This window comes from Mesitornis unicolor, unplaced genomic scaffold (assembly GCF_000695765.1).
Source record: "Mesitornis unicolor isolate BGI_N332 unplaced genomic scaffold, ASM69576v1 scaffold4022, whole genome shotgun sequence".
Classification (NCBI taxonomy): Eukaryota; Metazoa; Chordata; class Aves; order Mesitornithiformes; family Mesitornithidae; genus Mesitornis; species Mesitornis unicolor.
The window spans coordinates 12,543-28,322 of NW_010166961.1; the positions used below are offsets into that span (position 1 = coordinate 12,543).

At 39.0% G+C, this 15,780-nt stretch overlaps 1 protein-coding gene across 1 annotated transcript in view; it reads left to right on the forward strand.

The window, feature by feature from the left end:
* The window catches only part of LOC104548958 (DNA helicase INO80-like), a gene marked incomplete at its 5' end in the record, with an annotated part of 33,381 nt that overhangs the window by 12,536 nt on the left and 5,065 nt on the right, over positions 1–15,780 (forward strand). The window contains 6 exons of the mRNA XM_010195138.1: positions 3,779–3,906; positions 8,544–8,638; positions 12,187–12,259; positions 13,870–14,028; positions 14,196–14,298; positions 14,870–14,958. Of these exons, the coding sequence (XP_010193440.1) occupies positions 3,779–3,906; positions 8,544–8,638; positions 12,187–12,259; positions 13,870–14,028; positions 14,196–14,298; positions 14,870–14,958 (647 nt within the window). The remainder of the gene's footprint in view (positions 1–3,778; positions 3,907–8,543; positions 8,639–12,186; positions 12,260–13,869; positions 14,029–14,195; positions 14,299–14,869; positions 14,959–15,780) is intronic.

A 15,780-nucleotide genomic window follows, 5' to 3' on the forward strand; every position in this document is an offset into this window, starting at 1 on the left:
CCCCATTGTGCCGTGCAGACTGTCGGGAGGGGAACCAGGGGTGTCAACTGGAACCCAGACTTTATCTCTCTTTCCTCTGCGTTTGCATGTCCAGAAGCACTTTTTCTCATTCTCCAGAGAGCAGTGAGCGCAGCTACAGTCATCGGCCGGAGCTCCTGCTTGGGGTTATTCAGAGTCATCATCATTTGTAACTGTTCTTCCCAGGCTGTAGGATCCCACTTGTATCACCTTGTAGATAATTTATGTCCATATCCCTGTGTGGCTGGAGACAAGGATTTTATTTTTTTTTCAGACTGAAAGCCATATGATACGATTTTACAGTTACATTATTTTTGATCTGCTTCTCTTGCTTATTTCATCACTGCTGAAGAAGAACCCCAAAAATTGCATCCTACGGAGAGTTCTTTGACATGCAGTCCAGGACTTCTCTCTCCTGACTGGCTTGCAATTTGAAAAGTTCCTTAGATGCTATTTAAAAATAGAAATATCCAATGACATAGGCATTGGAACTTTTTGCCAATCATTAAAAATGGAAAATGTAGAATTGCAAATTTTGGAAATCCCAAAACGACGTGGAAGGGAATGAGAAATAGAAGTGAGAGAAACCAGAAGTGAAAGACACTTTTTCCCCCCCTCTCTTGAATAACCGTGGTGTTTTCTGAAGATGGCATGAATAAAGAAGTAAATTTTCTGTTACCGCTTCCCAGAGTTTGTCCCCTGAAGCACTAGGTGGCAGGCTTTAAGCACGTGAAGATATTTGGTCTTGGAAAACACAATGGTATCAAGATAGCACTTTTAGATATGCCAGGTTAAAGTCAAATGGTTTTCTCTTCCAGAGATGATAAATCTTTTTGTTACTTCTGTTTTGCTTTACTGAAAAATCAAACCTAAAAATCCCACCAAAAAAAAAGCCCAGAACATTCTCACCAGTGCAGTCGGCTTTTATGCTGAAATATTGGAGAAATTATGAACTGTTAACAGGTTGCTGACTTTTCAGACTTTAAGACCATCTGCAAATAACTTCTTTACTTGTAATTTGCATTTTATTGCTATTTAAAAATAGTCACTTACACAATGGAGACCTAAGGAGCCAGCAGCAGAGGACGCACATCATTTCGAGTTTCCAAAACTTAATTCTACCTCTTCATGCTGGTGTGAGAAAAACAGTAGCATTTTGATTTGGAAAGGTGCTAATGTGTTAATCTGAGTCAGTTGAGGTTGTCTTGTGAACAGACCCTGTTTGTTTTCTCCGGTTCCTTCCAGTCAGGTGGCTTTTGGTTAATAATCATATTAGTTTGTCATCTATATCTAGACTTTTCATGTTGCTTCACTCAATTCAATTCATTCTGAAAGAGCAAGCAAGCTGACCAATTAGAATAAAAGCAGAATGTCATGGCTGTATAGATTTAAAGGAAAGAATAATATTTTGTATAAAGAGTAAACATTCCTACTAGTGCGCAGAGTTCAAACTTCTATAGATGTATTTTAAAACCAAATAACCGTAAGTCATTTCCATTTTTACTTAATTGCCCAAGTTCAAAGTTTGGTCTTCCTTAGAAGAATGCAGGAAACTATTAACTATTTGTATGTAATTGAGACTGAGTTCTGTTCTAGACATGAGTGCATCATTATACTTTATGTTACACCTAGAACAAATGCCAGCCTGAGCTGGGGCCTTGGGTTTTCCTTACAGTATCTCCTTGGCTTGGCTCTCTGGTTGACCCATTCCCTAAGGCAGTTGTGTGGCACTTGCTCCTGGCAAAGCAACAAGATCACCATCAAAACCAAGAGCAAACTGGAAGAAAACAGTGACTATCTGGATAGGCAGACAAGCAGGAAACAGCAGAGCTCTCTTGTCTTGGACCCTTAGCTTGTGTATTGCAGGAGCATGGCCCTAAACCAAAGTCAAGAGCGTTCACAGCATTGGCTTGTAGTGCACATACAATAGCTAATAATTTTAGACAATATTGACAACACAAGATTTTTTGAATTTCAGAAAGCAGGACTGGTGGCTGCATCTTCCAGTATCCTAACATAGATCCCACTAACTCCAGCATTAAGTCCATTATTTATATTTAAGCTAAAGGATGTTTTTTAAAAGAGATCTTGTTTGAATTACTAAAATGATGAAGAATCCACCATGGTTCCATGTTTCTGGAAAAAAGTGTTTCTGACTGGTTTTTCTTCACTATCAGAAGGATAAGATGGAAGCTTGTTTTTACGGTTTTAACAAAGCACTGGATAGTGTGCCCTTCTCTGCTTGTGTAAAGCTCTCTTCTCTTGTTAAAAACCTTTGTCCAAAAGAAGAACCTTGAGTAGAGCCAATTGCTCTTTGAAAAATTGAAACGGATCAAGTTTCTGAACTCCCTCACTGCAGGGAAAGTTTTTTAACACACTGAAATCTTGGAGATTTTTCCTGAACACCTTCTGGTCTTTATGTTTCTGAAAGGGGTACTAAACCTAGACGTGTTCTTTTGAAATGATCTTTTGAATTAAGTATGGAAGAACAACTACATTCTTGCTTTTTCTAAGCAAACCTCTGGTTGTGTGTGCAGGAATCAAACTTAGCCCTCTGTGCCACATCGCTGCACTTGGGCACTCGTGGACTGTGTTGCTTGCTCTGCTCATAAAATCTTTTTATGAGAGCTGTTGTGTGATCTATACTCTGTTCCACTAGTATTAATTTGGTTTTAGCTGTATTAAAATGCATGGTGCTCACATGAATGAATTAATTTTTGTATATACCTGTTTTTTCAATTGGAATATTGTGCCAGGACAGTTAACTGCCTGACAGAAAGCTGAATTTTCTTCAGCCCATGAGTTATTTCGTTCTTTGCACTCAGAAGTGTGCGGAAGTGTTACCTGCTAGACATTAGAGAATGGTACCTGCTAGACATGTTGAAAATGTTTGGGTTCTGTACTAGCTTGCACCATCTGCAGTTGTCAACTTCCCGTTTTGGCTGTAAACCCAAGTTCAGACATCCCAAAGAATAAAGAATCATCAGTGGCCTTTCCAGCAGATAATTTTTTTGGAAGAAAATTTTTCTTCGTCCTCTTTCAACAGTGCTATATTGTTTACTGAAGTTTATGTACAGAATGTACAAACAGGAAGATCTCCTTCCTGAAAAATACTTCATGAGCAGTGCTGAAATAGAGAGGACACGAAGTATAAAATCTGAAGTGACTTCAAAGATTGCCATCTGGAAGCATTTCTTAAACAATAAAGAAAAACAAAAAGCAGAAAGCAGGGAAGAGAAGGAAAAGTTAAGGCAGTGCTGCAAAGGGGCTGTTATTTTACAGTGACCTGGAGAACTGTTCTTTGCTTTCCGTGTTGGTGAGGGGTTTGATCTTGAAACTGGGTCTGCAGAAGTTAAGTCTAAAGCTCTACAGCAAATGTCCTAAGGACAGCATTTAAACATGTGAGGTGGAGAAAAGTTATAACTGTCAGGGCATATTGTGGTTGTTGACGCAGTCAGGATGAATGCTGGGATGAGGGAAATGGCTGTCCAAAAAGGATTGAGTCCATACATGTGAGGAAATCACTCTGCGATGAGATTTTGCCAAGTGAGTATATTCATATACTCCCCTTCCAGCAAGCAAAAAGTATTGTTAGCATTGTGATTGTGTCAGTCAGAAGGGATGTTAAGGTTTCTTCCATCACAACTCATTACTTTAGGGATTGTAATGCAATGAAGTATATTAAAACTTCAGAGTTAACTTTCAGCGTGTAGCTGGTTTAGCTTTATTAATTGCCTGCTTTTCTTCCATTTCTTTTTAGACAAAGAGAGTCTGATCACTGACAGCGGAAAACTGCATGCTCTTGATCTTCTCTTGACACGGCTGAAATCTCAAGGACACAGAGTTCTCATCTACTCCCAGATGACGCGGATGATCGACTTACTGGAGGTAGGAGAGCTGTAGCCTACAGAGGACAAATTGTGAAGATGCAGATTTAGCAACGATGCTTTGAAGAAAATACTGTAATTTGGATGCAGCAAACCAGACATAAAATTATTGTACTGAAGGATACCCAGTGAATGCATTAATATGAAAATATAAGAGCTGCCATACAAAGTTAGACCTAATGTCCAGCCTAGTGTCATGCTTCCCTCAGTGTACAACAGCAGATGGTGTGGTGAAAATGTACGAGAGCAGTGGTACTTCACAATTAGGCTCTCAGTGTCCAGCAGTTTGCAGCTCAAGGCCTTTCTGAGCTGGATGTGCCTTCTGGATATTCAGTAATCCTAAATTGATTCTTCTTCCATGAAATTGTTCGGTTGCATCTTGAGTCTTTGTAAGTTTTTGTTATTTGCAGTGCTGTGTCGCAAGGGCTTGCATGGCTTAATGATCCTCTTTTGCTGGTTTTGAACTGCTGCTTTCTGCTTTCGTTTAATACCCATGTGTCCTTTTTTTGGAAAGAAGAGGGAGAACAGTGATTAATGTGACATTGTTTATGTTGCTTGTAATTTCACAAACTTTTTCTGTTTCCCGCTATCATCTTATTCCTGTGAAAAAGTTTGGTAGACATCAGTAATAGGAGGTTCCCTGGCATATGCAATAGGAAGAAAAAGGAAGAATTAAGTAATTACTCATTATTTAAATAGAGTCTGCCTCAGAAGGAGAAAAAAAAGAGCCCTTGATTAGCAACCATGCCACCAAAGAGCTAGTAGACGTTAGTAGGAGAAATAGTAATTTGTTTTTCTGTTTGTAATACTTAGAATGCTTAGAAAGAAATACTTGTGTTTCTCTGGGCTTCTGGTGAAGACAGCAAAATTTGAGTTTTCAGATGGATCTGAAAAAAGGAGTATCTTGTGTCACAATACCTCTGTTCCTCATCAGTGAAGGATTAGTAGTAATAACTTTAATGACTACCTAATTCTGAGCAAGAAAATAGGAGACCTGATATACATTAGTTTCAAAGAGGTGATCCTGATAAAGTTTTCTGACTGTGAATACACAGTAGGTGGGAAAATATTTGCATCAGCACTGTTAAACCATCAAGATGCTGTGATCCTTCAGCAATTAGTCCTAGGTGTACATGGGCTCCCTCAGCAGTGTTTGACACAGGATAATGTCTTCTCCACAGTAAAGTGGACCAAAAAAGTGAGAAGCCTGAATTAATAGCTGCCTACATCACACGTCCTGTATGAGCTAGAGTGGATTTTAAGGTCAGCAGTTAATAGGTCAGTAACGCATCACAGGCTGAATTTTGTTTTTGCTGCTGTAAGGAAAGACAGAACTTGCATGGTTGCAATTCTGTGTCTTGGGTCCCTGCCCAGCATTGCTTCCTATGCCTGTTTTTGGCAAACACTGGGTATGGTGCAGGTTTGTTGACACCCTGCATTACACCATGAAGCTCATAAAGCTGAGTGTTTAGTGTATCTGTCTTTTCTGTTAGCATTCCATTTGAAAGGCTTGGGACACACCGTTTTGCTATTACACCTTGTAAATGCTCAACTTTACTTGTTGGGTTTTATTACCCAAAAAAGCCACCTACCAAGCCCCTCTGTTCTTCTTTCTCTGGACCCATGTAACAGAAGCTGGAGTTAAGCAAGCTAAAAAGCAAGTAAGGGCTCAATTTGTAAGAAAATGCTTGCAAAAGTTGTGTAGCAGTAGATACGTATTTTTTTACTGACCAGAGATATCAAAATACCTTCCCTGTGCCTACTTGAACATGAACAATCATAAGATGCCCTATTTCTTTTAACAGTGTTTTGACTGTATCACTGTAACTGCTATGATATCGTACTCACTTAATCCATACGAGAGCACAGAACACATTGTTTACAAAGTTATGAAACCAAGTTTGTTTGATTTAGCTTCAGCTGAAGAACTGCTGCTTAATTCAGCCATTATAAAATGGCAGTTATAAATACAACGAGGAAAATTATTTTCTTTCAGCAAGAGGGGATAAAATAGAATTTCATTAACTGTTATTTCATGCAGACGTGTATTTCATACTTTTTTATCTTGGTCATGTTTGTTTTTCTCAGTATGATTGCTTCTGCTGCATGGAAGAGTAATTGTCCATGATTTCAGTGGGAATGACATGGCATTCATGTGACGAGGGGTCAGATTATATTCTGGATGAAGTAAAATGTCGTAGTTATGATCTACCAAAAGTTTATTAGTTGTGTTAAAATATATGTGTACTCCATTTGGACTATGAAATAACATGAAGGGAAAACATTTTGTACTTTTTGAGAAAGTATCAGTGTTGAAGCCCAGAAGAACCCTGACTTTAACAGCACTGCATTCTTACCATACTCAAGTCATTGTGTGTTCATTTCTTGTATAGGTGCTCTGTTGCCAGGGCCATTTTCATTATTTTTCCTAGATTGATACTTCTGGTGGCTTGGTGACCCCTTACACTAAACAAGACTGGCAGGTGGACTTTTCAGGCAGGTCTAGCATAATAGTGTCTCCATGAGATGAAAGCCTCCCCATGAGGCTTCCCTCACCCCATCACTCCTTAAGGGAACTAGAAAAATGAGCAGTCATCAGACACCTTCCACAGTTACAGTAGAGACCAGGTATATTGCAGTTGCTACTTAAATAGTTTCCTTGCCATCAGAGTGTTTTCTTGGGGGTTGGTTGGTTGGTTTGTTGTAGTTAGAAGCATGCCATTTCCACGAGTCATCAAAGCACTAAACTGCTGCCAAGTATAGTATAAGTTGTAATCTTTTTTTTCTTTTTTTTTCTGAATTGAAAGGGTGTACTGTCAATATTTGGAAAAATACTGAGTAAAACCAGTTCACAAAAACAAGTGTTTCATATGAACACTGTTATGCTAGTGTGAAGTGTCCTTGATCAAGGAAAGGTAGATGGAGACAGACCAGAAGATGTTAAGCAAAGTGTTCAATAGATAATTAGCTAAAGGTGAATGTACTAGGTGTAGTTTGTGAGGTGGGGGGAAACAACCCATGAATGCCAGTATTACAGGTGTAGAATAGCTTATTCTTTTGTAATTTGTGCCTTAGTGGAAATGTCTGCGGTCTGGGATAAGGATAAATGCTTCTGATGGAAAGAAAGACGTTGTTTTCTATTTGTGCTGAAGTTTGTTTAGAAGGCACTGATGAAGAGATGGTTAACAGTGAGGTGAGGGAAGACTAAATTAAGGTGTTGAAAGGCTGAATCATCACAAATGCACATAAAGATGATAACAAAGAAATGGAAGGAAAAGACCCTTGTGATAATAGAAAGATTGATCAAATACAGAGAAAGGTCACATAGTGCCTAATCGACAACTGTCAGTGGTTTTAGTTGGTGACAGAAACCTGTCATAGGAATTGAGGAAATCAATAGTAAATTAGGGCTTGAGTGACCATGTGGTGAAGTAGCTGTTCTCTGCTTTAAACTTCTACTGTTGTACTCCAGAAATCGTACAGCCGTGAGCTCTGTTTTGTAGAGGTAGCCCAAGTGTGACTGTAGCCATTGCCACATTGTTAATTTTATTTATCTGTTTTTCATCTGCCATGCTTCTTTCCAGTACAGCAGTCTGTTTCCCAGGTTCCTTATAGTAAGGCAGCTCTTCCACCTTTTCTGCGGTAGTGAAGCAGAACATGAAAGGAACAGGAGCCGTATAGGAGAAAAGGAGAGCATGGTACTCTCAGAAGGTTTATTAGAATGCAAGCACTGCCATGTCTTCTCACAGCACATCAGTTCTGTATCTGCTGAGCACTGCAGCTTGGAGCAAGATTAATCCAATAGTTCTTGCTGCAAAAGCACCATCTGTTTTCTTTTTGTCTTCATTTGCAGTCACAGCATCTCAAAAAGACACATGCACGACCAGCGTTCAGTCTAACAAGTGTAACCAGTCGGAGTTGCATCTTGTCAGCCAGGGATCATATTGTTAAAATGTCAGAGGGTATCTTTCCAGAGGAACTCTGGATAGCTGCATAGCCTGAAAAGCTTTCTGTGTAATTCAGATTTTATTGATCAGAAGAAGCTGAGTACCTCAGAGCATTGGAAAAAGCCCTTGCCTACAGCATTCCTGGTTGATGCCATTTGATTTGTGTCCCAGGCAATGGTTTCAGTTCTGCTGCTTGGCGCGAGCTGTGGGCTGACACACCAATGTAATGTTCAAAGTGGTGTACGCAGTGAGATTCACAGGCTCTTTACCAGCGACATAAAGCATGGACAGACGTTAGTGTACAGTACTGAGATTTTAAAATGAGTAGTCAAATGGTATAAAATGAGCAGGGAGCAGATACAGTTGGTTTGTTAGGATAGGTTCACTTACACAGTGAAAGCTCAGGATTTAGTAAGAATTTAGACTTTGTGAAAACAAACTTCCTATTTTAGTGATTTTTATTTACCTATTTATTTATAGAAAAAGGCATGTACTGTAACATTTTCTGCAGAGCAGCAAATGCAACCCCAGTTCTGACTCATCTTCATTTATCTCATGTATGAATTGCAAAAACTGACATATGGTTGAGTAGCTTTAATTTCTGAATTTCTATTATCATAAAGTATTGCCTACGTAAGATTGCTTACAGCATATAAGCAACTATATTTTTTCTGGTGTGTGTTCTTTGCAGGAATACATGGTTTATAGGAAACATACCTACATGAGATTGGATGGTTCTTCAAAGATCTCTGAACGGAGGGACATGGTAGCAGATTTTCAGAACAGGTAATGTATTTTACAAAGTGTTTCTGTGCTATATTGTGTGTACAGAGACAGCTGGTATAAGATGTAATGGAAATTAGTGAAATTTGCACTTAAATTCTCTTTCCTGATATCAAATGGACCTCATTTATCTGAAACAGTTTCTAGGTGGTTTGCTTATCAGAAGTCACTGGTGTTGATACTGAACCCAGTTGTATTTAGGAATTTGTCATCTGTGAAACAGTATTGGAAGCAATTTTAGTGTACCCATCTCTTGTGCTTCTTACCGTTCCAAATACTCTATATTGCTTAGAAAGAAGCCCAGTCGTAAGGTAGCAAATGTTCGTTGGTTATTACATGCTCTGACAATTTACACTGTGAAGATGAGGTTGAAAATCTTGCGTATGCTAGAGCTTTGAAAGTGACCTAGTTTTCTGCAAAACAAACCATCTAAGCATGCTTTGTTGTGAAACCTTAAACTACCATACAAGTGATAAAACAGGGATTTTATTAGGTAGTAAGATATGCTAACCCTTTTCATTTATTAAACCAAAATGGATTCTTGCAGTTTTTTATGAGTCCATCAGGAAAGAAGAGTATGTAATCATCTTATTATAAGTTAATATATTTTATATAACTTTGTCTCCACTAGGTTGCGTTATTTATAATGATTGAATTTGTGGTTATTAAGTTTTCTTTTAACCATGAGATACAGCTTGGTAGGATGTCACTTTGGTATGGTAGTTCACAGTAAGGTTACCCTTCCTGGACGTTGATGTGAGCTTTTAAGAAGTTAATTTTCTTTTTCAGAGGAGGTAGGTTTGTAGATCGTTGTTTATTGGAGGGTGAAAGAAGCATTCTAGAGAATAGTCCTTGTGTTAGTGGTCCCAAGGTATCATAGCTGAAGATGGGGGGGGAAGCCATATAGAGCCTTTCAGGCCAGCAGTTCATGAGCCTTAAAGACCTGAAGGCCTGTGTTGCAATGGTGAGTCTTCTAGTGAACACCTCAGAGCAAAAAAACTTGAATAAGAAGTGTGCCAAATAGCTGTGGTGAGAGAACCATACAGGACCTTTCTCCTGGTTTCCAGGTGTCGGAAGCAGTTTTCTCACAGGCTATGATGGCCTCCTGCAATCCTGACTCTTCTTCCCGTAAGGTCTTTTAACCAAAAGAAGTGAAGAAATTTGGGGTTTTATTAATGATCAGAATTTGGTTTTATTAATGAATAGAACAACTGAAGAAAAAAACAGTCGTCAGCAGAAAAAAAAAGGTCAGCCAGTCTAAACAAGAATTCCTATTAAAATATTAGTTGAGTTCCTCTTATAAGTGACTTACTTATGAGAAATATTTCCAGGAAAAAAAAGCCTGACTGAGACTAAACTGTCCTGCAGGATATCCTAGCAGAGTGCTGAAAATACATAGCTATGGAATGATAATTTGTTCCTGTAGTCTGTGGCACTGTCCACTTTCTTTCCTTCCCACACGGCATTTCCAGAAGCATTTCCCAGCAGGATGCTCAGGTGACTGTCTGTGTGTACGTTCCACTGTTGTTACAAGAGTGAAAAGACTTCCTGGCCAAGGATTACCTGCCTTGCGATTACCTGCTGACTCCTTTGGCTTTGTACCTGCAAGATAAAGTCTAGAGATGACTGCTCGGCATCAATTCCTTCCAGCTGCCCATAGCTCAGGATGAATTTTTGTATTAGATTTTGGACGGCCAGAAACCTTTCTAATTTTAGATTTCTTGGCGTTTTTTTGTGTGTGTGTTAATTCATAGTTTTCGTAATTATTTCTGCTGTCTGTTGGTAATTTCTTTAGGTGGGGTGGGAGAAAACCTTACCTGGGACCAGAATGGGTTCTTTGAGAGTCTGGTTTTTATGGTACAGCCTTGCCAGGTACTTGTGAATGTCTTAAAGTTTGAATCCTGAGAAAATAGTTCTACTTGACCATCATGGATATGGATTCCAAAACCCTGGATTTTTTACATTTGTTGAGTTGTACTAGCATATGTATAAAAGCATGCAATGCATCCACACTTCCTCCAGGAAGGGCAAGAAAAACCCTTTAGATTTGATAAGTGGACTTTTAAGGACAAACTGCTTACATGTGGTTAGTCAAGAAGGAAATGTCCCACACTGCTCATTCAGCGAGACTTTCTGGTTCTTTAGTAATTTTGCATGCACTCGTGTGCACAGTGTGATAACAAAAGGATGTGTCATTGCAGAGTGTCTTCTCTTGAACGGAAGGCCTTGCTCTGTTACTGTCCAAGTACAGTACGTCAACCTCTTTGGAGGCCTTACTGGTACTGCCTGCTTTGTTTGCGTCAAACCATTCACAGATCCATGTGGTGTTAAATGCTTTTAAATACTGCTGACCCCACAGTGGCACTAGTGAGGTTCACAGCCTTAGCAGAATTGCTGATTTCACTGTTGCCACTTGAGTTTTCATCAGTGCTTGGTCATCCTCTGTATAGATCTGTCTCATTTGTCTTCTGTGTGTGCAGTGTTAGAACTGCCATTGAATCTCGACAACCGCTGTCCATTTTGTCTGACTCCTCAGACTGTAGCTGGGGCTTATTACAGAGAGCTGTCCAGTGCACCCCACCTTCCTCAGTTATGTAAAGGATTACTAGGCTTAGAGGGCTATTCCAAGCCAGGTATTGTGATGCCTCATCTCTCTCTTAGCAGCCAGTGTTCCTGAATCTGATGCCAGCAACTCTAAGCCTTGGGCCTAGTATGACTGTGTTAGGGTTTGCGAACCTCCCAAGGAGGTGTCCAGAGGTGGCTTTCCAGAAGTGTGTTGTGTCATATGGATCCGTATTGTACTAGGGCCTTCTGTCTGGAGGGCCACATTCACCAAAGGTACCTGGTTTGTCATCAGCTCACATGCTGTCTGAGGACATCACAGTCCCAAGGAATCTACATGTAAATACAGTTAGTGCAAACTGAAAATGATTAGAACTTCTAATTTGAATCAGCAACACAATTAGGACTAGAGAAGTTCTTAGTCTGAAGGACTTTAGTCTGTGCTAGTGGACCCACATCCTTCTCTAATGTACCTTTATATTTGCTAGCTTGCTTTTATATTAAGATAATTCTTCCCCCCCGCCCCTGAGTTGTTTGTTCTGTTCAAAGTACCCAATTTAGAACAAAACTTGCATCTGCACAGATTCAACATTTATTTTTCTTTCTTTATCAATGGAGCATTGTTAAGGCAAGATCTTTTTTTAGCAGTGATCAATTCTGTAAAACAATAAATTGTTTTGTGTCCATATGAAATTTTAATTTCCAGTGTGGGCAAGATAAACAAGCTGTGGTTTGTTTTGATAGTGATTAATAAGCTGCTATCGCAAACTGAATGTTTGCGTGTTCTGACAGTCTTGGTTTGTAGATTAACTTCTCTCACTCACTCATAAGTTGTTTTTTCTTGACCATGAACAGCACAAAATGTTCTGAAGTGTTCAAGTAATAGAAACAGCCCTGATCACTTTATATGGGTCACAGAATTTACTTCTGTGGTTGTTTCTTGTTCATCATGCACAAAATAAGGGTTTTTTAATCTCTTTCCTCTGCAGGAATGATATTTTTGTGTTCCTGTTGAGCACAAGAGCTGGAGGCTTGGGCATTAACCTTACAGCTGCAGATACGGTAAGTGAAGTTTGTTAAAGTAGTTCAGAATAAAAAATCAGCTCTCTAATGCATCGATTTCAGTACAAATATTCTTTTGCTTTTCCTGCCTCCAACCACCATTTTTCCCAGGCTGCTCATCTCCTGCCTTCTAGCCTCATGATTTACACAGGAAAACTGGTCTTTCTCTCTGAAAGTTGGCACTCTTTTAGCCATGCTAACCAGTATTTTTAGTACTGCCGTTCACATCATGAAATGGCAAAACCTTGTTTACTTCACTCGTATTTACAGTGTGGTATTATCTTGATTATAAAGTTGTAGAATATTGGACATTTGGTACAGCCTTTGGCTGCAGTTGGAACTATCTTCCTTCTCAGTACCAGAGTCTAGAAAGGAGACGGATGACTGAAGAGGTCTGCAGGCGCAAATGACACTTTAATACAGTGAATGCTGCTTTATGTATGACTGTTTGCTCTAAAGGCTCAGCAGCTAAAGAATCAGTAGGACAGGTATCGGTTACCCTTTTATCTCTGCACAGAAGAATGAAGCAGTGCCTCTAAACTACGAAGTCATTTGCAGTTGAATATCAGCTAGTCAGGAAGGATAAATTCCTTCCCCCCTACTCACCCAAGATGTAAAGGCATACTAATTTAGGTGAATTGCAAGAGGTTGCACTCTGGAGCAGCTGGCACAAATCATGAGGGAAGGAATATGACCTACATGAACCATTCGTCTCTTCACTAATAGCTGTTCTTGTGCTTCCAGCCCTTGTGTGCATGCACATTTTACCCCAAGACAGACTGTAGTCCTTACCCACAAAAAACCAGAGATCTATGGATCAAAAATGTTACATAATTCTATTTTTTTAAAATGCTCCATCATATCTTGCTGTCACTTAACAAGAAATCAGAAGAAAGCAAGTGTCTGTAGGATCTTCAGGGTTTAAAAGTTCTCTTGACTCAAGTTGCTTCAGCAGAGGAAATAAACAGATGGAAGCACAGGCATGCTCCTGCAGGCTCCTTGTACAAGCATTTTTAGTTGTGTTTTGTAACTTTCTGAATATTTTACTTTGCTGTCTAAAATTTTTTAAGATGTTTTTGTTTTGTACGCTTAGCATGCATAAAATGCTGTTGGAATGACAAGGCAGTATGAATGTAAAGTGGCATTTCAGTTTTTTGTGATAAAAACACTAGAAGTGTTAGACTAGACCAGACTTTATCCAAAGTTTGAAAGGAAAAAAAATGGAGTATTACTTTTCATGTGAAGTTCTAATTTGATGGGCTTTTTCTTCTTAAGGTAAATAACGCTAAAATGGGTTCATGATGTGGTTAGTCTATAATTAGTTACAAGACAGTGATTTATTGTGGTGACAGACTTAGAAGTTCTGTGCCTCTGAAGCAGATTTCTGGAAGAAGGTATTAAAGACATTCTGTCAGTTGGTTTGATTTCACCTGAAATGCAGTGGAAAACATTTTGCAGGAAAGCAAAGCTGGGTTAATACAGCCTGTAATGGGGTGTATAGCAAAATGTATTTTTTTTCCCCAGTATCTTGGATTTTTGTTTGTTTAATCACCAGGTGCTCTAAATGTCTGGTTTTATTTAATCCTTTCTGTTCTGGTGTTCTTTTGCAGGTAATTTTCTATGACAGCGACTGGAACCCAACAGTAGACCAGCAGGCCATGGACCGGGCACACAGGCTGGGTCAAACAAAGCAAGTCACCGTGTACCGGTTGATATGTAAAGGCACCATTGAGGAGCGCATCTTACAAAGAGCTAAGGAAAAGAGTGAGGTAGGAATGAGGAAATCATATGGAACAAGAAGTTACAGAAATGGTATCAGAAAACATGTATCAGACATGGACTTGATGATCTTAGAGGACTTTTCCAACTGTAATGATTCTGTGGCTGATTTGAGTAACTTTTCCTTTTTTTCTCTCTTGTTTTTTTTTCCTTCTAGATCCAGCGAATGGTGATTTCAGGTGGCAATTTCAAACCTGACACCTTGAAGCCAAAAGAGGTGGTCAGCCTTCTGCTGGATGATGAGGAACTAGAAAAGAAATGTATGTGAAATTTGTGTTGCAGCATTTTCCTCATCTTCCACTTAATTAGCTTCTGAAATCTGTGTTTTTATCTCTACAAACACATGTATTGCTGATAACAACTTCTGTTTCCTGGCTCTTTTTGTATTGCCAACTCTTGTTAGTACAAGCTGGTTTCATATCACTGCGGAGCTGAGAGATGAAGTTGTGCAAGAGAGACATGATGATGTGATAAAGTTTTTGTTGGCACTCATTCAGGATCACTGCATTGTTCCTGAATGAGAGAGCTTTGACAAGAATTATTTAGGTCATGACAAGAAAAGTATTAGTGAAAATGCTGTATTTCATCATACTTTTGAAGCTGTATTAGAGGTATATGCTTGCATGTTGCTAGAAAGAAGAATTTCACTGTAAGACTTTTCAGTAATTTGGATACAAATAGTTTTAATACAGTAGTGTATTAAATGTATTGAATTTTAATACAGCTGACTTTTCTTCACAGTTCTGCTAGAACTAGAATTTCCTGTAAGATTCACAAAAGGATATGAAATATCTTTCCATTGGTGCCAACTTGGTATTTCTTTTCCAACAGTGCGTCAGCGTCAAGAAGAGAAGCGACAGCAAGAAGAAACAAATCGTGTGAAGGAACGAAAGCGTAAAAGGGAAAAATACGCTGAAAAGGTACTTTGATGCTGAGGAGTTGCCTGTGTCAGTGATAGAGCTGGAAGAGCTTCAGGCTCGCTCTTATGCGGCGTGGAAACATTTTATGCAAAGGCAGTCTGATGAGTAAAGCCCTCTTCCCTTCACCATTGTACATCAATCTGTGGTGCTTCCTTACACAGAAGAGGGATGTTACAAAATATGTAATGCTCAGTTATCAGTATTTTAGTATCATTAGCAGTTTGAAGAAGGAATGACTGCATACCCAAACAACACTGTAGGTCACCAGCAGTCTACAGACAACAATTTGAGGACTTATGCTTAAAAATCCAAAATGATCAACTGATCATTCTGTGGCATGTAAAACGGTGACTTAATAAAGATTTTGTTTTGCAAGGACCAAAAGGAAATGCAAATGAAGCACCAGACACAGATAAAACCCACATAGCTATATGACTTCCGTGGAAGAAGGGAAGATCGGTTTGCTTAAAAAAAATCATTAAAATCAGTTTATGAAAATTCTGAATTTTTGATACAGGGAGGCTTTGCATTATTTAATTGGAATTTTGGATAATGGTAAAAAATTTCAAGCTCACTTCAAAAGATAATGGAAAGAAAAGTAATTCTGTAAGAGTAATTCATCATTCCAGCTATTTTAGGAAGAAAAAAATCCCAACGCAACTTAAATCTAAAGAAGCAGCCTTTAAGGGATCTGTTACTTCATGCTTCATAAACTTGTTTTAGGTAATTCTGGACACAGCATTCCCTGAGTTATAATACTGCATTAGATGTTGAGAGTTTGCGTTGTTGATTCCCTTTCTTCAGTTTTCTCATATTTTTCAT